The sequence below is a fragment of the Notamacropus eugenii genome, chromosome 6 (assembly GCF_028372415.1).
Source record: "Notamacropus eugenii isolate mMacEug1 chromosome 6, mMacEug1.pri_v2, whole genome shotgun sequence".
NCBI classification, from domain to species: Eukaryota; Metazoa; Chordata; class Mammalia; order Diprotodontia; family Macropodidae; genus Notamacropus; species Notamacropus eugenii.
Window position 1 is genome coordinate 47473198 of NC_092877.1, and position 27679 is coordinate 47500876.

The 27679-nt window shown below is 41.9% G+C and overlaps 1 protein-coding gene across 3 annotated transcripts in view; it reads right to left on the minus strand.

Moving 5' to 3' along the window:
* Positions 1 to 1124: 1124 nt before the first annotated feature.
* Positions 1125 to 27679, minus strand: part of DGKQ (diacylglycerol kinase theta) — a 115160-nt gene continuing 88605 nt past the window's right edge. For 2 of the 3 annotated variants that reach the window (XM_072619907.1, XM_072619906.1), the window contains exons 16-23: positions 21338 to 21489; positions 16569 to 16717; positions 13863 to 14044; positions 11478 to 11578; positions 10836 to 10982; positions 10219 to 10330; positions 9411 to 9563; positions 1125 to 6785 (exon numbers count right to left, since the gene is read on the minus strand). In XM_072619907.1, coding sequence (XP_072476008.1) covers positions 6681 to 6785; positions 9411 to 9563; positions 10219 to 10330; positions 10836 to 10982; positions 11478 to 11578; positions 13863 to 14044; positions 16569 to 16717; positions 21338 to 21489 — 1101 coding nt within the window. In that variant the 3' untranslated portion in view covers positions 1125 to 6680. The other variant, XM_072619908.1, reaches the window with a different exon arrangement.

Consider the following 27679-nt stretch of genomic DNA (forward strand, 5'->3'; position numbering starts at 1 on the left):
TAGGCCTATGGCCCTAGGCCATTCTTTTTCAGTATCTACTCATCTATATTCTTCTGAAGAGTGTAGAGCATGGAATGTCAAACCTTCCCCCCACTGTACAAATGAGTGGACTGGTAATGGTCTTCTGAAGTAGGACCCATGATTGACCTATTCCTCAGGGTAATTAGATGACACTAGTGTTCTCCAAGAACTACATTCTCTGGGGAATTCTATCCTGAAAAATTCTATCCAGGGATAGGCAGAGATGCCAGGACTGAGTCTAAAAAGTAAAACTCTGAAGATTATGAATCAGGAATCAGTTATGAAGTGGATCCCAAAGTGGACAAGATGGCTTAAGGAAGAGAGAGCTAGTCTGGAGTGTCTTATCAGGGAGACCATAGATAGGAAGAACCTAGCTGAAATTCCAAGAAGAGGGAGTCAACAGTGAGGTTCAGGATGGCTATTTTGTGGGTTCAACTTTTTGTGGGCTACGAGCTGTTCTCATGTACAAGTACTTCCCCCATCTACTGTGGCCTCCATATTCTGCTGCCTTTATGACTGATACAGCCCTTGGTCTGGTGGCATCCTTGACTTCTTCTTTTAGGATTCTTCGGCCTCTTTGATGGTGGCAGGGCTCCTCCTCAAGTCAGTTGGAGGAACAACTCTTTTAACAACATGCAAATGTGTAACATGTATCTATGAGTCAAGGATCCACAATAGATAGATGGCTAGATAGATGGCTGGCTGGCTGGCTGGATATCTACATTATAGAAACATATAGATATCTATTTAGATATCTAGATAGATACTGTTACAGATGTGTTGATACATATGTACAAGTATGTATATATGTATATTCACATACATATACTACACTCATGTGTGTATGTGTGTGCATGTATATAGGAACATGCAATTTTGAGGCAGATCGTAGTCTGTTTTTCTGTTATATAAATTCAGATTTTCACCTGAGCCTCAGACAGGTTACATAATTTACCCATAATTTTAGTAAATGTCATTAGTTAGTAAATGTCATTGGCAGAACTTAAACCCAGTACATCAAGCCAGGCTGCCTCTGCTACATAATTGCAACTTGTTATCATTATAACCCCAAATCTCAAAGACACATAAATCAGACACCAAAATACAATGGAAATGACCAGTACTGTATTTGTCACAGATATAAATTATTTTCTATTTCTGATACCCATAAATTATACATAGAGTTCAGAATTCAGGTCAGTGCAAAGTGCAGTCAGAAGAAAACCACCACATGGCTACAATGCAAAATATATACAGAAAACAGTCTAGGGACATGAAGACAAAACTCATACTTAAATATAAAAAGAAAAAATTCACCTTAATTTTCTTTGTACACTGACTACAATTTAGAAACAATAATTCTTACAGATCAGGAACCAACACAGTGGCTTGCCAAGCAACAAGTAGAAACTAGTAACACCATTAAATTTTTTTTCTAAGATGAAAAACTGCAAGTAAACATATACAATGAGAATTCTCATACTGGAGGCACATGATGAGGAAATGGTATTCCATCACGGAATGGTTTACAGGTACAATTCATCTGTTCACAGAGTTTGGCAGAAGCTTGAAGGAGGATAAGGAAGAAATCGGAACTGGAAGGTGCTGACTGACCCACTTGGACTGGTTCCTTGGCACTGGCTACATGGTTCCACTTCAACACTTAAAAATCAATATTAGAATATACTGAGGCACTCAACTTCTCAAACCTGGTTCATCTTGAAGAGGGTTGGCCAGCCTACTCTTTCCTTCTAAAATTTTTTTTAGCCCCTTCTTTTCTTACCACAACAAAAAATGGAATGCATCAGAAGCATTCCTCAAAGTCCACGACTTCATGGATCCAAACTGGGGGCACTGTTTATTGCCAACAGTTAATGAAATAAAGACACCAAAGGATATCAGTTTAGACAGAGATATCTAATCCCAGCTCCCTCCACAAAGGCTGCCTCCAGTTCAAACTCTCTGTTTCACATCACACTTTCAGAAAGGTCACTGAAGGGAAGCAGAGGCCATCTGAGTAATACTGAAAACCACTGTCTTCACACCTGGGGACATAATGACCTATTATCTCCAGAAACCAGTTTGGTTCAAAATATAAGGAGGAATACTACACAATCTGTCAATCATTCATCAATGTTTCTTAAGCATCTACTCTATACAGACAAATGGCCCAGTTAGATTCTTTGTAATAAAGGGATTTTCCGTTCTTTTAAAACAGAAATAAAATTTGAGACAGAAATAGCAACAACCAAAGTCTGGAGTTCACATAATCCTTTCCAGGGGTCCTCAAAGGACATCCCGTGTAACTTTATCTCATTTATCTTAACACATTTTAAAAACTAGCCTTCTTTTGCAGGGGTAACAAGGAAAAGCAAAAACCAGCTTACATCCTTTTTATGCTGGAATTCAAGCACAGTTGGTTTGAGGAAGGCCAGTCTGAATGAGTGAACAATTTAAATTAGAAAAACTTTTAGAAAAAAATTCAGTCTTACTACTTTCAAGTACATTCAGAAACTCAACTAGGCTCAAAATAAGTAGCCTGCTTCAAAGAACTGATAGGAATTATCTGCAATTTGAATGTTATCTATCAGTAAATATGTGCTTCTAAAGTGCTAGAGAACAATTTGTTCTCGTAAGTTATAAGTTACTTTGACCCTGCTCAAACATTTATTTACACTGTTAACTTGTTCAGTAAAGCTATATTCATAAGTAAACTTTGGCCTAAGTCTAGTCCTGACTTACAAATTCTGATCTAGAGAGTTCCGAATAAACGAGGTTAACAATATTCCGGCAGCTGGAATTGATTCTTTGTAAAGTTCGGGGAATGTAAGAGTTGAAAGAGGAGGCCCCATCCCTTCTAGACTCTACCCCAGACACAGACACTGGGAACACAAAGTTCATGAACATACATATCTCATGTCTGAAAGCACAAATGCCTTAAAGAAGAAAAACCTAAAGGCACATCTTCCAGGAACATATAGAGAGGGGAAGTAATCTTTGATTTTTGAACAATGAAATGTTACACATGATTTTCAGGATCAAAAGATCTTTTTAGGCAATCATTTTCAACTACCCTGCACTAGCTGGCCCTAAATAAATACTTCCCTGATTGTTCTCAGCTTGGCATTCAACCCATCAGGATCTCAGAAAGGACTGATACAGGAAAGATCTCATTGAGCCTAAGGACAGAGGAGAGTCTTATAGTTTAACTATGTATGGATGTTCATGTGTTCTAGAAAGACAAAAGTCTACTCCTCTAATCCTCAGTCTATCATCAGAGAGCTGAAAACCTCAGCACAACTGATTATACAAGACAGGAAAAATTCTTTATCCTTCTCTCCCTCAGGACAGAGAATCCTGTCTCTCATCCCTTCTTCTTACCCAAAGTATCTACATAATCAAAATATGGGCTTGAAAGGCCATGGGGGGCTGCTATCCTTGACTGGCTATCTGAGCCCATACCATGCTACCAACAGTTCACTTAGAATTAAACTGCCCACTTAAAGTAACTAAAATGTAAATGAACATCTTTGATTCCCCCCAGCATGATAGTGACCACCTCAATCTCCCCATTTCTCCAACCTCTGGAAGCAGGAGACAGGCTTTTCACTTTTAGTTACCAGAGACAGCCTGCTCTAATGAATGGGAAGAACACAAGACTGAGAGCCAGGAGAGGTGTAATCTCAGCCCTCCCATATAGGAGCATGGGTAAATTATGTCCTCACTCTGGGCTTCACTGTCTTGCTCAGTCAAACCAGAGGACTGGACTCAAAGGTTTCTAAGCTTCTCTCCAGTTCTGTAATGGTCAGTGTTCTCAAATACTAAAAAGTGCCAGCATCCCACATGCTAAGGGAAAGTTTAGAGACATCATTGGACCAACTATCTTAAAACATCTTAAAAAGAAAAAGGAATATTTTTTGTGCTTCATTTGTTTCAGCTTTCAGAGCAAATAATCACCTACTTTCATACAAAAATTTAAACACTTAAACACAGGGTTTGTCTGGCTCAGGCAGGAAAGTGCCAAGTGTCTCATCTGTTCTCCCCTGGGAAACAAGGTCTCTAAGCCCAACGAGCCTTACGTTTCCTCCAATTCACTCCGCCAGGGATGAGAGAGGTTCTGTGCAGGCTCTGACATCTATCAGTGAGGGATCACTCACTGTGCACCTCCCTGCTGAGAAGTCAGGTACCCACATGTATCACAATGCTTACTTAATATAAAAATACTGACCATAAAATATAGAATGAGATGATAAAAAATGCCTCATATATTTTAAAGCATTTGTGGATCATTTCTTCTAATGAAATATCTCCATATTTCTCGTACACTGTGTTAGGATCAAAGATTTGGGACAAGAACGGCCCTAAGAAGCCATCCGATGGGGAAACTGAGGTTCAGGAGGGGGGCCACACAGGTAGTGAGAACTGGAAGTGGGGTGGTTTCAGGGAGGTGGAATCTGACCTGCCTCCAGAGGCAGGGCTCATTCCACACTACCACAGGATTAACAAAGGAGTGGAAGACTTGACCTAGTGCCCAGGAAGACTGTGTAATCTCTATCTAAGTTCTGGGTTGGATTTAGCATATGTAATTTTTTTAAATCCCCATTTTGAAGTAAAACAGGCATTTGCAATTGAACCACCTTGGGAGTTCAAATAAGCAGACAGCCTTATCTATTTCCTAAAAACATTCATAGCTCCTGAAAAATGGATCCATCCCACATTCTGACAAAATGTAAACTTTTTTGCCTCTTTATTTAACAGTCAATCTACTCAGGGGGCAATATATTAAGGGACACTCATCTAATTAATGAGGCTAGGGCCCCCAGGATCCAATGTCTTGTGGTCAAAGCACCATTTAAAGAAGACTGGATAGGCACCCATCATAAAGCTGACAGTAGCTCAACAGAAGAGACCCCAGTGGAACGTTTCACCAAAACAGTCCCTATCACGTTATGACTACTGGTCCTGACAATAATCCAGAGGTAGGGTGTGAGGTTGAGGGAGGTGGGCCAGGTCTGATGGGTAGGATCTGAAGCTGATTGCCCAAGAGCACCAGGAACATCTATCAGTACCATTAAGGAAGGAAAGATCTAACCACTCATGCACTCATTCTCTCCCTTGGTCCAACTTACTGTAGGTTCCATAGGAAAAGTTCTCTGGCATGGAAGGGGCCAAATGTTCAGATAGAGGTCACTATTGTGACACAGACTAAGAATTTGGTGTAAAACTATCAAGACAAAGAAATAATGCCTTTTCACTGTTAACTCAATCTTCCAAATCAGAGTACCTGTGAAATCTTCAGAAAATACTTCTAATTTTAGTGCATCATCCAGCCTCTGGAACCCCACATATTTGGCAAGAAATAAGGAAATCTACATAATGGGCATTTTCCCCCCAAGGAAAATGCCTAATTCTTTGTGCTAATTTTCATTCTGAAAGAGTGCCGAATTCTTGTCCCTACATTAGCAAAGTATCATTCTTAGGTCTACATGATCAAATTAGTTACTGCACTGGCCAAGATGCTAAAGACGGACAGGCCAGTAAAAAAGAAGAGGAAAGTAAAGAAGGGAAACACATGACGGGGGAAGATAAGACATTATAGCAACATCACTCTCAGTGCAAAGTCCTCCAGTGAGGATTCCTCTGAACGATACTGTCCAAAGGAGACAACAAAAAAAAATGTGCGCCAGCATTCATCCCTCCCATTGTCCTTTATCTTCTCAAAACTGCATCTGTTCTTTTTCATTTTCCCTAAATCTTTTCCAAAGAGTATTTCTTGTCTTTAATATTCGTTTTAATTCAATTTAATTTAATTCAATACACACATTGGGGGTCTCTGGCACCCTTAAGTCTATCATTCAAAGATTGGCATACAGCCTCCACTGGAGATGACATCTTCTGTCATCCAGTTAGGTGTGTGTGTATATATGTATATGTATATACACACAACAATACCTGGCACTTGGCAGTAGGGGATATGCTAAATATGACTGATCCCACAAACATCTCCATCAAACTCTCCAAAGGCAGAGGGAATAAACTGGCTATGGTTAGGGCCTCAGTCTAACTTGTACTACTAAACTGTGGCTTTGGATAGGATGTGACCAAAGCTAAAACTGTTTGGAAGGTATCATTAGAGTTTTCTGCAAATATCCACAACAACCACGAATTTAATGAAATACCAGCTTGGTGCCAGAATGAGTCTGACCTCAGTAATGGAGGTGAATGCCCACACCTTTTCTGATTCTTGTTTCTGTGGGAGCAGTTGTGTACATGAGAAACCCATTTTTGTCTGGGAAGAGCATCCTAAGAGCCTGACAAGAAGGGCCAGAAATTGCATTCAATGGATAAATAGATGCTTATGGTTTGATTCTGGTACAAGTCAGTGAGTGGCCTTGTCCCCAAGCCTACACCAGGGATGATGTTTCTTCTTCTAATTTCTCTATATGGCAAACCTTAAAATGAAGGAACAGGTCCCTGAAAGCCACGGAATGCACATATTTCCAAGCCAAAGAGTACAAGAGGCAGATGGGACTTAACAGACGGAAACATGATGAAAGGGTAGCGATGAACATATGAGCAAGGCTTCCTTCGCCAATTCCCTGCCCCAGCCCTGGGGTGCACCGGGAGGCATTCATTGGCCTTGGTCTCCACACCTGCTTCTATTTCATCTCTCCTTCTGAGCCTCCAGAGCTCTCTATTTTGGCATCCTTCATGCTTCCTGTTCCTTTTTTTGGCTTCTGCTTTGACTTTTTCAACATGTGAACCTGTAGAGGTAGAGGAAAAAAAGAGATGAAAGTTTGTCATTAAATTGTTATATAATTGAGTCAGAGGTCACAGAATCACTGGACTTTAGAGCTGGAAGGGCCTTTAAAGATAATCCAGTGGATCTAGGGGAAGAGAAACTGGGTTTGAATCCTGGGCTCTGCCCCTTACAACCTATGCAATCTAGGGCAATGCTCCTCACTTCCTCAGTTTCCTGATCTGTAAAATGAGATTAGACAAGATGCCTTTAAATCTAAGATTCTACAAATCCTCTCCCTCTACTTATGGGAAAGTCATCGGCAGAAAAGGGAAGGGACTTGTTCAAGGTCATATAACAAGTAACTTAGCATGATGCTTTTAAAAAAAATTGATGCTTTCTGTTTTTACAGAATAATATTTCTCCATAAATACTTCCCACCCCAAAATCTACATCACAATAAAGAAAAGCAGATAATCAAGTATAAATGATTACATCTGACAGTGTATATAACAGTGTATACACAGGCCCTGCCTATGGTGTCTCACATGCTTACTGAAAGAGTCCAGAGGGAGAACATGGAAGGGAGGGAGAGAGGGAGGGAGAGAGGGAAGGAAGGAAGAAGGAAGAAGGAAGGAAAGAAGGAAGGAAGGAAGGAAGGAAGGAAGGAAAGATGGAAGGAAGGAAGGAGGAAGGAAGAAGGGAAAGATGGAAGGAAGGAAGGAAGGAGGAAGGAGGGAAAGATGGAAGGAAGGAAAGAAAGAAGAAGAAAGGAAGGAGGGAGGAAGGAAAGAAGGAAGGAAAGTGCTTTACAAATATCATCAGATTTGATCCTCACAGCAGCCCTGGCAGCTTGGTAGTACTATCATCTCCATTTTGTTTCCACAACTCTGGAAGACAGAGGCTGAGGACTCTGAGCAACTCTGCCTTACTTAAACCCAATTCATGTGTGAGTCATCAGCCCATGAGGTCATCGGTCCTCTTTGAAAACCAAGGATGAACAACAAAAGTTAAGGAACCTGAGGTACTTCAGTGACTTGCCTAGGTAGTAACTGAGGCCTAATTTGAACTCAGATCCATCTGACTGCAGACTCATACTCTGTCCACAGCTCCACCTAGCAATCTCCAAGATGTTCTCCACCCTTTTGTTCCCTGGGACCTAGATTAGGGTTAATTAGAGATAACTAACTTGTAGTGACGTTTTTATTTCCATTTCCTAGCTATTAAGCACGTTGTTCTCCAGGTTCTTGTGCTACAACCTTGAGACACATCACATGACTGGTCCAGATGTGGCAGGGCCCTCATGCACCAAGATATTTTTCTAATGTAACTGCTGCTAGATGAGGTCACACAAAGCCTGATTTAGAAAATGGATGCAAGGAACAGAAGCCACTTAAGAAAAGGTCACATCTTTTGTCTTTCCAGAAAAAGAACAAAAAGTCTAATTTTTCTATGATTATTAGAAAATAACCTTAAAATCTTAACCAAATAGCATATTCACTAGAAGTTTTGGCTCTCATTACAAAGTCTTCTTAGTGGGAAGGAAAAAAAAAACTTTTCTTTTGCTCCTGAAAGAAAATTGCTAGATTTTTTTTTTCCCTTTGGAAATTTAAAATTTTTTTATTGATATCTTTTGTTTTTCCATCACTTTCATTTCTCAATACATTCCTCGGGCAGAGAGCCATCCCTCGTAACAAAGAATAAAAAAGAGAGAGAACACTAAAAGCAACACAGCAATACTAACCAACACACCGACCCAGCCCAGCCCAGACACTCCACACTTCCTCTCTCCAGCCTCTGCAATGAAGGGCTTTGGGGGAGGTGCAGAGAAACGCTGTTTCCCTAACTCATCCCACACCCTGCTGTCTTAATCATCTTGGAACTTGGCCCCTATCACGTCCTCTGACTAAGGGACATATTAAAACCCTGTATCATGTTTTACATAATGATAACCACTCATCTCTAAAGCATTTCATTTACAAAGCACTGTTCCTCACAACCTTGTGGGATCGTTAATGCAAGGGTAGAATTTATAATTCTCATTTTTGAGGCGAATGAAATTGACTAACAATATGAAACAACTTGCCCCAGTTACACAGCCAGTAAAATTCATGGCTGGAACTGAAACCCAGGTTCTGTGACCTTTTCTAATGCACCATTTCTGCCCAAGATCTCAACTCTCATGCCTGTCATAGGCACTCCATCTGTCATTTATTACTTCATACCTTACTTATTAACACAACTTGCTCCACTCTAGGGAAATCTATGCTCTTACTGTCTTCCATATAGATCTGTAACCCTCTAGGGATGGGTTCACATTCCTCCCTTTCTCTATCATAAGTTTTTTTTGTTTTTAATGACAGTTAATCGCTCCTTTCCACACACACCTCCCTCCAAGAAGTTCTGGCATCCTCAGATTCTCCCATTCTAATACTGGCTCTGGCAGTAGGATATACTCATGCAAATGACTTTGCCTATCTGTGTCTCATTTTCATCACTAACTGAGTTAACAGTGGCTCTGTTTCACTCAGAGGTTTGCTGTGAAGATGAAATGAATTGAAAAATATTGAAAGTACTTTGTAAACTACTGTACTAGGATAATACAATCACATTAAATACATGATTGCCATGCTAAGAAAGCAATAAGTACCTTTGGTCCAGCAGCAGAAATGATCATGTGGCCTGGAGACTGGATCCATGGTTCTCCATCGACTTGTACTGGGATTGGCTTGAGGAGAGTGACTCGGAAATAGGAACCTTGGGCAATTCGGATCCCTGAGCGCAATCCCCCCTGCACTTGGCCCTGTGAGGATGAAGGGACCTAGTCAGCACTTCCAACCCTTACAGGTCAAAGGCAAAATTCTAAACAGACTTCTATAAAGTCAGAACAGCAAATAACCATAGAGATCCAAGAAATGCACTATCAGGACTTGGAAGGACCTTCTCATTCCTCTTTTTCCTTCCACATCCTATCCATCCTTAAGGATCTAGCTCTTGTCCAAATTCTCTAAGCTGGATGTGAACAGGATGAGGACCTTCCACAGAGAGAGAGAACAGAATAAGCAGAGGTTGGATTGATCTGGTCATGTACAGAGACAGCAGAGAAGAGCTTGGTCTAGATGGGAAGGAGGGAGACAAAAGGTGATATAGTGGGAGAGATGGAGTAGATCATTAAGGGCCTCAAACTGCAGGGGGACAATCTGCGATGTTATTCATTCCACAGCCAATGAAGAGCCATGGGTGGTTTGGAGACCAGAGAGCCTTCCTGAACTCACCAGATGCCATGTCATTGGATCTACTCTTCTTTCTCAAGACAGCCCTCTCCTTTTCCATTTCCCTATCCCTTCCCCCAACCTCTGAACCCCAGAGAAACCCAACTGGACTCTGTGAACCCTGTTACAGCAACATGAGGCTTTCAACATCAGTGAGAAGTAAACACTGCTTCTCAAAGGACTTACCATATGAACAACTCCCGTCACCCCAACCACCTCCAGCAGGCCATCATCAATTCGTGGCTTCTCAAACCGAGCATCATTGTCAGACCCCCAAAGATCAGCTCCAGAGCCCCAGCTGCATCAACAAAATCAAGAGCAATGAAAGTGAGAAAGGGACCATGTTTTAAAGAGGTGTGTGTGTGTGTGTGGGGGGTGGCTTCTTTTCAAATATTTCACAATCCAAACTACTAATTCACACTGACCTGCCCCTGAAGAGCCTAATCCTTCAGGATGGATGAACTATCCTCCTCTGAGGACCAGTTTGGGTGTCCTTCCTCCATGAAGCCTTCCCTGATCTCCCCAGTTGGAAATGTGACCCTCTCCACTATCTCTGCCATCACAGAATTTTTCAGGTCACTTGGCATTTTCTGGGCATCTCATCATATTCTAACTTATATTAGGCTTATTTGTGTACACGTTTCACCCCCCTCCCTAAAAGGGCAGATAGTATGTGACTGCTTTTCAATTTTGAATGGTTGGTGCCCAGAACATGGCAGGTCCCCAATAAATGTTGACTAAATTTCATTGAACAACCCCTTGTTTGGGGCCCACGGAGCACCAGCAATTTGAACACTTGTTACCTGGGGATGTTGATGAAGATCAGCCCCTCAATATTTGGCAATTCCACATCATGCTGATCCACTTGAAGTCGAATGTCCTTGTGGAGGTTCCTGGTGTGACTGATCTTCTGTAACCCAACTCTGACATATACTCCTTTGTTGTGGAATCTAAAGACAAAAAATATCCTTACCTTCACTGGCGTCTCCAGCCCTTCCCTCATTACTACTGGCGAGTCAAAAGTGAGGGCTGTCTGGTCTACCTTGAGCTATTGGTTATGTGGGAGCCTCTTTTAAGGGGAAAAGGGAAGAGGAGGAAGAGGCAATAAGCATTTATTAAGCATGTGCTAGGCACAAAGTGCTTTACAAATATTATCTCATTTGATCCTCACAACAACCCTGGGAGGTGAGTGAAATTATTATCAAAAATTTACAGACGAGGAAACTGAGGCAACAAGAGACTATGTGACTTGTCCAGAGTTATACAATTGTCTGAGATGAGTCCCTTGCCAGGCCTTAGTATTCTCATCTGCAAAATCACGGGTTGAACTCAATTATCTTCAAGGCCCCTCCCAGCTCTAAATCTATGATCCCAAGATCCTAAGGTGGCCAAGCCCTTGGTCACAGGCTTTTGGTCGCAGGTTTTAGAGAGTCCATGATGACTACCTGCTAGTAAATTTGCCTGGCTCCTCTTCTCTTGCATGGTGGAAGTCCAAACTCAATTCTGCATCGATTCCAATTCCACAATAATTATTCATCTGTACGATCTGGGGGAGGGGAGGAAGCAAAGTCAAAATGGAAATGTCACCATGACGAGTCAGAGGTCTCTGACCCATTTTTGCTGCTCTTGGGCTACACCTTCATTATCACCTGGGGCATAAAAGAAATGCCACAAAAGGAAGGTAGCTGATTTCAAAGGGAAAGTAGCTGATTTGGGTGAGGCTGATGCTAAGGTCTGAGGGCTTCATCTCTCAGTGCAAAGGGAACAGATTAACTGCCCTCCCCGACCTGCCTGTGCCCAGTCCATCAGGCCTGGGCTGCTACAAAAACCTTGGACCTGGCCTCCCTGCCTTGACCCCACTCTATTACTACTCATCTGTTCCACACAGCACTGCCAGTCTGCCCCTCCTACAGCACTTCTTGCTTGGGAAACCTATTTCAGTGAAGAGATAGCCGGGACCTGGGTGCACACACATCGTTTGTGTGACCCTGACCAAGTTAATTTACTTCTCTGAACCTGAGCTTTCCCAATTCAATTTTAAAACAATTATTAAGCTTTTACTATGTGCCAGGCATTGTGCTAGTGCTAGAGATACAAAAATTAAACGGAGGTGGTGGGGGTGGTGAGAAAAATGTGTACACAAGTAAATAAGAAAGTATATACAAAGTAATTGCAAGAAAGAAAGAATGCTAATAATTGGAAAAAAGGAGCTTATGAAATCAGGAAGGGCCTCATATAGTTGATGGCACCTTAGCTGGGTTCTGAAGGAAGTCAGAGGGACACAGGTAAGGAGGGAGTTTCCTTGGCATGCCACATCCAAAGAACAACTTGGCACCAAAACATCAAAGCAGGAAATGGAATTGTGTGTACAGGGAACAGCTAGCAGGCCAGTCTGCCCAGACCAGAGAATGTATGAGGAGGACTCATGGGAAATAAGACTGATGGGGGCCATTTGGTGGGAGCCACACTGTAAAGGGCTTTAAATATCCAGGCTGAAGACTTTGCATTTTATCCTAGCAAACGAAAGGAAGATTTCTGAGTAACAGAATGATGGGGCAGGGTTATGTTGTAGCCACGGGAGAATGGACTGGAGACCAACACTACAAAAATCCAAGCAAGAGATGACTTGGGTAGAGGCCTTGTTTGCAAAAAGAAAGGGAGGGACATAAGAACTGTTCTGGTGGTAGGGTTAACAAGGCTCAGCAACAGCTTAGCTAGGGGCATTAAGGGAGAGTAAAGAGTCAAGATGACAAACCTGGATGACTGGAAGGATGATGGTGATGTCAGGAGAAACGGGGAAGTCTAGAGGAGGGATGAGTTTGGGAGGGAAAATATAATGAGTTCTATTTGAAACATCATGAGTTTGAGATTCCTGCAGGGCATCCAGGAGGCGATATTCTCCTGACAAAATGTCCTTCGCTGGTATAATGGGAAGAGTATGCTAGCTGTCTCACAGGGTTGTTGTGAGTGATGCATTTTGCAAATGATAAAGCTATTACTTTTATTTGCTATTTGGACCAGTAGGGGAGGGATAATACTACAATTGTAAAAGGGGAGAAGGCATTACTATGTGCCAGGCACTGTGCTCAGCATTTAATATTATTTCTTTTGAAAAAAAAAAACCATGGCATTGTTACCTAGAGTATGATAAACCCAAAGACCCCAGCTTCTAGGACAAGAATTCACTATTTGACAAAAATTGCTGGGAAGACTGGAAAACCGTGGCAGAAACTAGGAATAGACCAACATATACCACATACTAAGGAAAAAAACCATCATACATGGCATCAAACTGGCCTTGAATCTGGGCTCAAGCATTTATTGGCTGTGTGACCACAAGCAAGTCATTACTTCACTTTTCTGGGTTTCTTTTTGTCTGTAAAATGAGGGTACTGGACTAAGTGAACTTTCAGGTCCCCAGATTTATGGTCGTATGACTTTTCCAATGGTGCCCGAACAGTCAGAACAAGTGGGTTTTTAAGATGAAGCTTGTTTTCAGTAAGGAAATAGAACACCTCACCATGTTTTAATAGACAGGCATGTAGGAAAAAAAGTTAAAGATCTGAATCTTGACTATTTATTACATGCAGACTCTGGGCAACTCATTCAGTGCTGGGGGTGAGAGTGGAGGGCCTCTCACGCTTCATCTACAAAATAAAGATGTTTGACTAGGTAATCTCTAAGGTTCCCTCCCAATTCTAAAAGCTTACATATCCTGGGATCTCTCTCTAGTCTGTCATTCTATGGTCTATGGTTCTGTCCAGCCCCAGCCCCAGAATCTCGATGGGCGAATAATTTATTCCATTATTTCAGATGATGAAAAAGATTACCTTCGGGGGCTCTGGATCCACCACCCCATTCTCAGTGTTCTCGACAACATCCTGAGCATCCAGAAGGATTGTCCATCGATCCATGAGGACGTCGTCAGCTTCATCCACAGACACTAGAATGGAGAATGGGTCCTCCCCGCTGTAGCCTGCTCCCCATCTCAGCACTCTGCCCAAATCATTACCTGGGAAAATAAAGAGGCATAGTCACTCATACTTCCTTAAAACACTCAAAGGAAATAACCAGTACCTTCCATGTCCTAACTGAGTCTCAAAAGCTAAGGACTAGAATAAGATAATCTGAAGCACTGTCCCCACCTTCAAAATCTCTCTCCTTACCTATTTTATTCTCTATTTAAACCAGAGGACTCATTAGACCCTCCAACATATTCAAAACAGTTCCCCTTATCTTTGCTCAAGCCTTCCCCTATATCTGAAATCACTCCCAAATCCCCATTTCTGTCCATATTATTCTCAGCTATCCACTGAGTTACACTTCATTTTATTTTTTAATTCCATTTTCTTTTCTTTTCAGTTCTTGAATTCTCTCCATCCCTTCTCCCCTTCTCTCATCTATTGAGAAGAAAAACAAAACCCTTTACAAACATAAATAGATATGCAAAAGAAATTTCCTCATTAGCCATGTCCAAAAAAAAAAGAGAAAGAAAAAGGAAATGTTTTAATCTGCACTCTCGTTCCATCAGCTTTGTCTGATATAATGTATCTTGTAGTTGGTTATTATGTTGGTCCTACTACCAAGTCTTTCAAAGTTGATTGTCTTCACAATTTTACTGTTACTATGGAAACAGTTCTCTTGATTATTTTCACTCTACTTTTGCATCAGTTCATACAAGTCTTCTCAGGTTTTTCTGAAACCATCCTGAAGTATACTTCAAACGAGGGATACGCTGGCATAGAGGTGAGGGACTGAGCCTTGGAAAGGCTGAGTTTGAGTCCCCACCTTGCTGTGTGACCTCAGACAAATCTAACTTCCCTCAACCTCAAGTTTCCTCCTCTGTAAATTGACAGAGTTGTACTACATGGAATCTAAGGTCCCTCTGGCTCTAAGGGCTGGCTATTTCATCAGAGAATGTTTCTCTAATCTTGCCAGCTGGATATATTCCCTTCATCATCAGAGATCTCCTTTTACCTTATGCCTCTCGTATACCTAGCATGTCTTAACTCCTCCCCCTTTTCCTACTGGACTGTGAAGACTCCTTGATGGCTAGGACTATGTCTTACTTATCCTATCTCCATCAGCATAGTCTAGGATTGTATCTGCAAAGAATAGGCAGAATAAATGAACAGGTAGCTGCTGAAGGTGTGATAACCATAGTACTGGAAAATGTAGCTCCCCCTAATCTAGCTCTTTACACCCTTGTTACTGTTGTTCAGTCACGTTTGATTCTTCATGACTCCATTTGGGGTTTTCTTGGCAGAGATACTGGAGTGAGTTGCCATTTCTTTCTCTAGCTCATTTTACAGATGAGGAAACTGAGGCAAACATGGTTGAGTGATTTACCTAGGGTCACACAGCTAGAAAGTGTTTGAGGACAGATTTGAACTCAGGAAGATGAGGCTTCTTGACTCCAGGTCTGATGCTCTATATCTGTGCCACCTGGTTGCCCTGTTAATATGTAGAATTCCCTTTCAGCAGCAGCTTCATTCCACTGGCTCTACTTCTTGATAGGGACAGGGTAGATACTGGACCTGTGATTTCACTGGCATTAGGTACATCCCGATGAAGACACTCTTGCCCAAGAGTTTAAGAGACTTTCTTTATTCAATAGACCACACTGCCTCTCTAAGGCCTTTCTGCCTTTTTTTTTTGGCTAGGCAATTGAGGTTAAGTGACTTGCCCAGAGTCAGATAGCCAGTTAATGTCAAGTGTCTGAGGCTGGATTTGAACTCAAGTCCTCTTGATTCCAGGGTTGGTGCTCTATACACAGCACCACCAGCTGCCCCACTGCCTTTTAAAATACAAATACTTCTATGGAGGAAAGGCACAGCCACAATTTAAGCTCTTCTCAATTACAGACGCCTCTATACCTCAGTGTCAATGAGCTTCTATTACTTCTTGAGAGCAGGTTTGATGGGAAAAGTTCAGAGAGGATAACTGCTCCCAAAGAGTTGGAAAGGGCTGTTCTTGTCGGAGAGCTAAATCCCTAGCATCCTTTAAATCCCTACCCAGATGGGACCCCTATAGGAGGTCTTCCCCACTCACCAACACATCTTCTAAGGGTTCCAGCTCTCTGCCTCTTGAATAAGATGACTTAAGGTCATATTCTGACTAGAGGTATATGGAAAATAGCACTAAAAACATGTGAGTTATTATTTTTCTTTCAATTGCAAATCTCATTTTCACTGTCAGTGAGGCAGCAGAAAGAATTCTGGACTTTCCAAAATTCAGGAGAGTGGGGTTTATAAACTAGGTTATTTATTTCCCCTTCCCTGGGCCTCAGATTTCTTACCTATGAAATGAGGAAAATACAACTTCTGTTCCCTACCTCAGAAGGTCTTTGTGCACAAAGTATTTGAGAAACCTTGAGGTGCCAGAGAAACCAGGAGCAACATGAATATTTGGACACAGGCTATCTTCATAGCACCCATCTGCTTTTGCTCACCATGAAATGATTCTCTCTCCTTCTCCCCCAGGGGGTTATACCATCCCCTATTACTTCCTCACATCCAGGGTCTGAACATGCTCACCTGTGCCCAGAGGCAGGATGGCCACAGAAGGCTCTGGGCATGCCAGTTTGTGTCGGATCTCTTCCAGGGCTCCCAGCACCCAGCCCACGGTGCCATCCCCACCGCACACCAGGACCCGGAAGCAGGGGACTTGTGAGAACATGTGAAACCTTATTAGAGAAAGAAAAAAAGCATCTCACTCACTCAGGGGTTCTAAGTTAGTATCACACACTCATTCCCAACAAATTCTCACTAACATAAGCAGAAGCTTCTTCGTTCCAAACACAGATCCAATGTCACTTTTTAGTTACCTAGAGAGATTTACATAAGAAACCAAGGAAATGACCAAGTATGATGCCTGCAGGGAAATTCTGCATTCTAGGTAAGAGCACAGTCTAGACAAGAGAAGTAACCGGGAATCAGAGAGACTGGATTCAGGACCTGGATGTCACCAAGTCATCAAGTGACCTGAATTAAATCATGGTGTCAGAGTATCTTAGTGCTAGAAGGGACCTTAAAGGTTCATCTAGTCGCTTCCCTTCGGAGCCATCTTTTTGTCATAATAGCTAACAATAATAGTAATAACCAGTATTTATACAGCGCTTTGAAGTTTTCAAAGTGCTCTACATATGTGATTTCATTTGATCCTCACAATGACCCTAGGAAGTAGGTACTATTATGATCATACCCATTTTACAGATGAGGAAACTGAGGCCAAAAAAAAAAGTTAAGTGACTTGCCCAGGGTTGCAATGCTCATACGTGTCAGAGGATATGCACTCGGGTGTTAGTGAAGCAAGTTCAGCCTTTGTGTCAAAGGGGGAAGGGATGATGATAAACTCTGCCCCACCTGAGATTTGGTGAAATATTCCATGGGACAGCAAGACAATGGGAGGCGCTGTTCTGATCACAGCTCATCCACCTACTCTTCAGAGGGACCTGCCGCAGCCTCAGTAGGAAAAACCCCAGAAGGAAAGAGCAGGATGTCTTCTGTTTTGTTTTGCTAGCTCAGTTTTCTGGTGCCCAGGAGACAAGATCATGTGACCCTGGCCTCTCTGGGCAGAAATCCGAATACTTCATGCTGTCCTTAAAAGTTCAGTCATTGAATGATAAACAAGAGCCTTCTATTCTCTTAAATTGGCAGGAAGAACTTGTCAGAAGAATTACTGACCCCAAAAAACCCTTAAGTGTGTTTACAGCTTTCTTCTTCTCTTTTATGGCCTGTTTCCTCAGTCATCCATTAGGGCCTCTGAGACAACACCTGACACCAGGAAGCTCTGAGCCCAAGGGCTAGTCAGGCCTGTGGTGGGGGTGTCCATGTACAGAGCTGGCTACCTGCTGAGGCCAAGAGCCCAGGTCTGAGTCCTGCCTACATGGGCTGTGGCGTTCTGAACTGGGAGGGTTAAGAGTTCTGGCTTTAAACACCCTGACTCAACCACTTACTAGCTACACAAAGAGAGGCAAATTACTTTCTTCTCTGAGTCTCAGCTAGGAGATTGGACTGGATGATCTGAAAAGTAAGATGCTTGTGTAGCTCTCCAGGAGGGGCCTGGCTTGGCACAAACCTATTCTGTTTCCTGGAAGCAGATTAAAGATCTTTTTCATGCATAAAAGCATCCTCTCTCTCCATCCCCAAGTCCCTATCACTCAAGGATAACATCAGACCTGTAAGAAGGAATCACTCACTCTCTCTAGGACTTTTCCAGGACGAACCAACCCCAGACAGCCAAAGGGAAATTACTGGGCAGTGGGGTAGTCCCTGGAGCTTTCAAGTCTCTGTTTCCCTCACATGGCTTGGATCCATATGCATCCAGTATCAATGAGTCATGTATCACACCCCAGAAAGAATAGCCCTTCTCATTCACCTCCTAAAGAAAGGAGGCCAATGTCTTAGCATATACGTTTACCATGCTCATCCTTACATGTGTCTCCCTTTGCCCTCCACCCCAATAGTTGGCCTGGATAATCCCTAAACCCTTAGAAATAGAACAAGAGATATCATGGCTGCTGTACTCTACCTCCTCTCTTCTTTAGGCTATGGACCAACATAGGTTCAGATCCTAGGGCTAGCAATAAGAATGCTAGTCAGAGAAGGCAACTCAAAGACCTCTCCATTCTTGAGGCAACCAATTGTACCTCCCTGATATTTACTCTCTTAAACCAATTAAAGGGGACCAAACAGATTCTTGGGAAGGGGGAAGAGGGGCTAGCCCACTAAACATAGAGGAAAAAAAGGATTAGTCACTTCTAGTAACTGGGAGGGGAGATGCTTGCCCCTTTTAAAAATTATGGAAATAATGGCCAAAGGAATTAAAAAGAGAATTCAATTAACTCCATCTTCTCTTCCCTATAAAAAAAAAAATAACCCAAACTGCTCCCTACCAGGATTTGTTCAAATGCGTATGAAGCTATGAATGGCTTTATGAAAGGCTAATCACAAACAATAAGAGAAATGCATATCCAAACAACTCTAATGTTTGACATCATACCCAGCAAATGGGCAAAGGTGACAAAAGATGACAATGGTCCATGATAGAGGGATTGGGCAGAGACAGGAACACTATACTGCCATTGGTGAGTCAAAGGTGATGGATTGATGCTAAGAAAGTGACTGCCACTTTCACATCCTGTAACACAGAGGTCCTACTCTAGGGAGGCCAGAAGGCAAGAGACACTATGCTCTGCTGTGATGGAAAAGGCAAGCACTCAGTGGGAATCTCACAGATGGCATGGTCAGACATAGCTATGCCAGCAAAGCTAGACAGAAGAACCACATACATTCAGTATTGTTTCTATCCCAGGAGTCTTAGGGAGAAGATCCATTTCTCAGGCTAGGGCTAGATACACAACAGGGGCTCAACAAATCCTAGCTGAATGCACTGGGTAAAGAGGGTGTGTTTAGGTTCCAAAATGACAATTTGGAGAACAACACGGTCAGCATCTATCATGTCTGAAATACCTCAAGAGTAAGCGTTGAGAATAAGCTCCATGAATGAATGAATGAATGACAGTAATAGCTAACATTTATATGGTGCCTATTGTGCACTGTGCTAAACATTTTAACATTAGTATTTCATTTGATCCTTACAAAAGCCCTGGGATTTTAGGTGCTATTGTCATCCCTATTTTACAGATAAGAAAACTGAGGTAAACAGAAGTTAAGTGACCTGTCCAGGGTCATAGCTAATAAGTATCTGAAGGCAGATAAGAACTCAAGTTTACCTGATTCTAGGCCCATCCTACACCACCTAGCTACCTTAATTAGTTAATTAATTAATTGATGGGAAAGTATTTATAAGTGCTTACTATTTGGTTTGAGGGCAGGGACTGTCATTTTAAAAAACTTTTCATCCCTGAAGTCTAGCCCACAGGGCCTTTGCATGGAGTATGCACTTAACAAATACTTAACTGAACTGAATTAAACTGAGTACCCAGAGAGTAGGGCTTGAGAATAATAATGGCTGATATTCACATAGTACCCTAAGGTTTGGCACCCTTACATATATCATCTGAGACTGACCACAATACCATAAGTTAGGTGTCGTTATGCCCATTTAATAGTTGATACAACTGAGGCTCAGCAGTTAAATGAGTGGCCTATGGTCTTTCCTGAGTCAACCCATCTGGATGATTGCTTTTCCAGATGAGAAACAAGACCTGTTAGTGGAAGAAAGAGGACTCGGACCCAGGCCTTCTAACTTTAACGTTCTTTTCACTGTCATGGTGTAAAGCCCTAAAGAGTGAATGGGACCCCAGGAGGCTCAGGCATGGCCCAGTGCTATTCTCCCAAGGGTCACACATTTAATGCCACACACATTTAAAAGTAAGGGGCATAGAGATGAGTCAGACAGGTCTCTCCTGACTAAATCTAGTGCCCTTTCAACTATACCATTATAAATAGCATTTCTACATCCCTCTAAGATTTGTAAAGAGTTTCATAAATATGACATCATTTGACCATTACAACAACTGTAGGAAGCAGGTGATATTATTATCTCATTTTACAGATATGGAAACTGAGTCAAGCAGAAGTTAAGTGACTTACCCAGGATCACACAGTTAACAAATGTCTGAGGCTGTATTGGAACTCGTCAGGCCCAGTGCTCCACAATGCTGCCCCTGAGTAAAAAAGCCTGAGCACCTGGAGAATCAGGACTGAATCCTTGGAGATGGTCCACTAAGGGAAGGCCATCTAAATATGGATCCTGACATTAGTCTCAGTACCTTTCTACCAGCAAAGAATAACTAGCCAGCAATCAGTTTAAATGTTAGGGGAGCAAGCACTGGACTAGGAGTCAGGAGATCTGAGTTCAAATCCCTCCTAGCACAAGCTGCCTATATCACCTTGGGGAAGTCACTGTCCCTTCCCTGGACCACAATTTTCTAAGCCATGAAAGGAGGGAACTGAATTAGATGATCTCTGCAATCCCTCTCCAACCTAACAATTTACAGATCTTCATTGATCTGTTCGGTTTTTTTACTAAACACTTCAATCCTACTTATTGCCCTAATCCCAAGGGTGGGCTATGAAAGGACCAGCTGTGCTCTTTGTCTGTTTCCTGGAAGGAAATTCAAGGTCAGAGGAATCCAAACTGTCCTGTTTACTAATGGTCACTACTAGTTACTGCCCTCCCACCCCCACACCAAGGCCAAGTCTGTTCCTTGAACACTTAACTTGTTTGTCCAAGGTAGAACTTACTGGTTGCATGGGAAGTGGGAGCAGGGAGAGGGGGTGTGGAGAAGTTAAGGACATCTCTCCAGGATGCTACTTACAGCTCAGTGGCAACCTACCCTGGGAAAGGGCCTCCATTGGTGAGCTCAAAGACCTGGTGGGGATTCAGCAGTTTCCTGAAGCTACAGAGCAGGTCCCGGCCTTTCAGCCCTCCACTTTTCGGGTTCACAAACACAAGGAGTGGGCAGCAGTCTGAGGGCAGCTTCATGTGCTGATAAATACAGAAAGGCCATGTTAGGAAAACAGCAATATTGTGAGCCATGGGTGAATGGGCTGACTTCAGTGGGACTCCCATCCATTCCATGCAACTCAACTCAATCTGTCTTTCCTGAGTCAACCCATCTGGATGACTGCTTTTCAGATGGGAAACAAGACCTGTTAGTGGCAGAAAGAAGACTGGGACCCAGGCCTTCTAACTTTAACGTTCTTTTCACTATCATGGTGTAAAGCCCTAAAGGGTGAATGGGACCCCAGGAGGCTCAGGCATGGCCCAGTGCTATTCTCCCAAGTGTTAAGAACATGACCCTGGGGGTCAGATCAGTCCAAGGCATCAGTCCTGATCACAGAGCTGCTTATTATCCATTCCCCTTTTCAACTCCCTTCTATGTGTCATTTTTTCCCATGAGAATATAAGCTCCTTGAAGGTAGGGAGAATCTCTCTTTTTCGCTTAGCACGATGCTTGGCACATAGTAAGGTTTAATAAATAAATGCCTGTTGACCTGACTTGCTTACTGCAAACAGTCATCCCCTTCGACCCAAATAATATCTACACCAACTCAAGCAACATCTCCCTATCCCAGCCCGAAACACCCCCTCCCCCTAGAGTGGGTTACTGCTTCCCCTCTGAAGGTAGCTGGTGGTGCAGGGAATAGGGTACTGGGCCTGGAGTTAAATGCAGACTCAGACACTCCCTATATGACACTGAGTAATTCACTTAACATGTCTACCTCAGTTCCCTCAATTGTACAATAGGGATAATAATAGCACGTACCTTGCAGGGTTGTTGTGGGGATCAAATGAGATAATATTTGTAAAAAGTACTTAGCCCAATGCCTGGCATATGGCAGGCATTATATTAATGCTTATTCCCTCCTCCTGTCTAAACAAAAAGAGGGCTGAACTAGATGACATCAGAGTTCTCTTCCAACTCTATGCTTATACCCCCTCAATCCCAAACAGCCATATTTTATGTCATTTTATGACAGAAAGTGTAAGCATTTGCTTTGACTTGATGCGAGCTTGGACAAATCATGCCACTCCCTGGGCCATGGTTTTCTACCTCTTTAAAAAGGACATATTGGAATACAAGATCACTGAAGTTTCTTTAAGTTCTATATTATATAATCTATTATGATTCTCACAATTAGATCAATTAATATGTTAGTCAATTAGATTAAGTTGGATTATAAAAATCTGGACAATTTTTGGGAGTAGCACCAGAAGCAGAAAGGTCCTTTGAGTGGGAGTGAGGACACCTGGGTTGTGGTCAGTTTTAAGCTAAGCTATGATGTGACCTCGAGTGAATTACTTCCCATCTTCAGGCTTCCATTTCCTACCACATAATGTGAAGGTTTGGTACCATCTCCAGACTTCCATTTTCCCTATGTAGAATGAATAGGTACTATGAAGGGAGGTGAAACGAACAGGAATATTTGTGCCCAGGCTGCCAACACCACCTCAGGTGAGACTTGCCCATTCATCTCAGGAGTGATGGATGAGTTTTACCTGAGGCTTTAACCAATGGCAGACAGGCCCTCCCTGGGAAATTCCCAAACCTGATTCTAGCTCATTAGGGTTCCTTCATTCAGATCCCAGGACACTTTGACCTAGGACTGAGCAACTATCTGCCCATTAGACAGTCTTTTGCCTTTTGTGCAACCGCAGTGCTTTGGCCTGGCACATAATTAGCATACACACTGACCAGGGGTAGGAACACCAAGGAACAGTCACAGAAGTACTAAGGTAATAACAATTATTCCCATTTCTAAAGAACTGTAAAGTTTATGAAGCTCCTTCCTCCCTGGGAGGCAGGTGGTACAAATATTAGCATCCCCATTTTAAAACTGAGGAAAGTGAGACATGGAGAGTGCGTTAAGTGACCAAGGTCAGCATAGGAAAGTGGAAAAACCCTGGATTTGGACTCCAAGAACCAGGTTTCAAATCTTGGTTCTGCACTTTCCTACCTGTGTGATGTTGGCCAAGCCATACCACCTCTCTGGAACTCAGGATCCTCATGTATAAAATGATGAGGTTGGACTACATGACCTCTAGCTAGCTTTCCAGAACCAAGATTGTTCTACAACATATACTTCTCACAACAACCCTAAAGGAAGGATTATACACACTACTACTTCGCAACTATTCCTATATAGGGTAGTCAGTACAAGTGTGATCAGCCCCATCTTACAGAGAAGAAAACCGAGGCTCATGGAAAGGAAGTAAATTGTCTAAGGTCACACACTTAGAAAAAGGCAAAACAAGGACAGGAACCCAGGTCACCTGACATCAAATCCAAAACACTCTTTCCTTTAGACCTTATAATGCCATTCCCATGAGGATACCTCAGAGGAATCCTGGAGCATGGGATGGTTGGGGTTCACTCAGAGAGAAGAAACCATATAAATGGAGCCTTCTGTACTCTCATGTCTCTAATGACCCCATCAAACTGGAGCTGGCTAAGTCACCTTGAAGGGATCAGAGAAAAGGCTCTGCTCTTCCCCTAATGGTAACTCTGTTCTCCTAGCCACCCTGTACTAGAACCTGAGGCTAGACTAATTAGGTCAAGGTAAGATGGTGTTAGAGTAGACAGGCAGTAGCCTGAGAGTTAGAACACCTGGGTTCTATCTCATTCAGAAGAACTGAAGGTTAGCAGTTTGTGAATCATGTCAATTCTCTGCTTTCTCTTCTAAAAAATGGAGAGAAAAATTCTTACCTTTCCTTCCTCCTCCCAACATTGTGGTGAGGAAAGGGTTTCATAAAGCTCAAACTGTTAGAAAAGTGATTATTGTTATTAAATCTGAGATTAACCAAGATTCTAACCCCAAAGCCCAAATTACATGGACCCAGTATCTGACTTAAATTTTTAGAGAAGTAATAGAAAAACAAACTCTTATTAGAGACTTAGTCAGAAAAGCAATCTCTAGGGTGCATCATGGGCTCAGTCCATATCCAATTCAGTCTTTCTTAAACCCTTCCCTATCTGTAATCCTGAAGAATAAAAACTGGTGTTTAGATTGATAGCCCTTGAAGTCAGCAAGGAAAAAGTATATCACATTCATTAAATTTAGATATTCGAGGAAGTTTTGTTTTTTAAACAGAATCTCAGCAGGAAGAGATTCATTGGACCATCTAGAATTGCCCTCAAATGGATGATGAACAAACTCTCCTTCTAGGATACCCCAACAAGCGTTAACCAGTTTCTTCTTGAATACTTCCAGTGCCAGGGAACTAATTACTTATTCAAGCAAACTCCTTCATCCAACCCAATTTAATTCAATAAACATTTATTAAAATGTCTGTTTTATGCAAAGCAATATGCTAGATTCTGGGGATATAGAGGGGAAATATGATACACTGACTCTGCTCTCAAAAGAGCTTGCAACCCAGTGGGGAAATAAGATGTTATGGAAATAGAAAAATTAGAAGATACACAATACAGGTCAGGAAATGATGAAACACATAGAAGAGGTCAAAATGAGAAAGCTGAGAAGTGTCAAGGGCAGATGACTGGATGGTTCTGATTCTTTGGAAGTTTTTCCTTTTTAAAAAAAAAAAGAGGTTGCACTAGAAACTCCCCCCATCCAGCCTTCAGGAGAAGCATCCTTCACATAAGACAGATTTGGTTCTAATGATCACAATAAAATAGATGCACAGATTCTTAGAGGTCAACAAAGCGCAAAATTAGAAGAGTCATTTAGTGTGACCCATTCCCGAGTAGAAATCCTCTCTACAATATGCCTAGCACATATCATCCAGTCTCTAGCTAAAATCTCATTCCAAGAGACAGGGAACCCACTACCTTCTGATATTGCTCATTTCACTTTGGGACAGCGGTGTTAGAAAGCTTTCCTTAAATTAACCAATCATACAGCTAACTATTCTCCCTATCCCCCCACTGCTCCCTCATCTCCTGCATCCCAAGTAGAACTAACCTACTTTGTATATGAAGATACCTATCATGTCTAGCAAGCTCCAAATTGCCTCTTCTTCAGACTAAGCATCTCTAGTTACTTTAACCAGTATTGATATGGTTTGGTCTCTAGTCCCCTTCCAATCTTTGCCACCCTCCTGTGAATGTGCTCTAATTGATCAATGTCCTGTGATGCGGGGCACCAGGCACTGTATTCTAGATGTGATCAGGCAAGGACAGTACAATATGACTATATGGTCTCTATTTCTATTAATGCAACCTCAAACGCATTGGCTTTCTTGACTATTGACTCGTACTGAATTTGCAGTCCACAAGATCCAGATATTTTTGGATATGGATTCTCTGTCACCCATCACAGATTTATGTCATCTATTAATATGGTTAGTAAGGCAAGCATGCCATCCATCTATAGCTTCACTGAAGCTGATGATTAGGGCAGTGCACAGCAGAAAGACAGGTCCTTAGGGTACTCTACTACAAACTTCCCCTCTAGGGTGACACTGATCCATGCATCACTATATCTCATTTAGATGGTATCTCCAGGGAAAAATGAGTTCTGCATGACTGAATTTTTATTATGCCTCAAGATGACAAAAAATTTGATTTTAAACTTTTTTGGGTGCAGAGCATGTCATATTGGGCCAAAAAAAGAAAAAGCTATATTCCTAAAATAAGATATCTTTGAAAGGAATAAAAACCCATATTGGCATACACTGAAAAATAACATTAATTTTTAGTTTGCACTCAGATTTTTACAAGCTAATTTTGTGGGGAGGAATACTACCTATATTCAGATTAATGGGAATTCAACCTTTGCTTTATCATTCAGTCATATTAAGAGCACCCATTATTTCAAGGCTCATATCTAGTACTACCTTCTTCAGGAACCTTTCCCTGGTCCCCCCACCCCTACTCTCAGCTAATTTCTATCTCCTTCCTCAAAATGACCTTGCATTGACTTAAATGTACACGCATTGCATCTCCCCATTCTCAGTGGATTGTAGGGTTCCTTAAGGGAGGGACTATTTTGTTTTTAAAACCCTCACTCATAGTCTGGTGCAGCATCTGTCTAAGATTTCTACATACTGGGAGACCAGCTCTCTGAGTCTTCTGCCTGTCTATGGTGTTTCTTCCAGTTTGATCTATAAATTCCTTTGGCATAATGTGACTTAATTGGGTTTCTTGCCAAGCTTTCTGTAAACTTGCTTTCTTTTCTTATTACTCCTTTTTGAAGTACTACTATAGATAATTTTCCCCCAACTTCTTCTAAACAATTTTACAAAAAAATTTTGTTGTTCAGTTGTTTTTTCCAGTTGTGTCCAACTACTTGTGACCTGTTTTGGGGTTTCCCTGGCAGGGATACTAGAATGGTTTGCCATTTCCTTTTTCAGCTCTTTTTATAGATGAGGAAACTGAGGCAAACAGGGTTAAGGGACTTGCCCAGGGTCACACATTTTGGAAGCACCTGAGGTAAAATTTGAAGTCAGGAAGGAGTCTTCCTGACTTCCTGGCACTCTATCTACTGCACCACCTAGCTGCCCTGTTACAAACAAGTTCATATTCTCTACTGGCTCTGACCTTGGCTGTCCTATCTGTCCACATGGCAACCAGATCTAGCACTTTCTGGTAGAGTAAATTTGAAGATTTTTTTCTCTCTCCTCATTGAGGTGATTGATTAACATTGGTTAAAATACCTTAGAAAATAGTGACAGTCTAGGACTTTTCTTCTAACTATTTTCCATCTTTTGTTGTTAAAAGTGTCAGAGTGGAATTGCTTCAACTGTTTGCCATATTTATTTTTAGTTTTCAACATTCACTTCCATAAGTTTTAAATTTTCTCTGCCTCCCTCCCCTCTCTACTCCCCAGTGCAGCATGCAATCGATATAGGCTCTACACATACATTCTTATTAAACAGATTTTCACATTAGTCATGTTGTACAGAAGAATTAGAACGAATGGGAGAAACCATGAGAAAGAAAAAACTAAACTAAACAAAAAAGAGAACAAATGATATGCTTCAATCTGTATTCAACTCCATATTTCTTTCTGTGGATATGGATAGCATTTTCCATCATGTCATATCTTCTTTCTTCTAATTTGGGAATGACTTTTACATTTGCAGTCAGTAATCTGACTGCACACTGCTGGTCTGAAAATGATTATAAAATCAGTAACCAGTTATTTTTTCTTAGGATATAATCAATTTAATTTTTTGCAATATTATTTCAAGCCTTACATTCTTGAAAAAT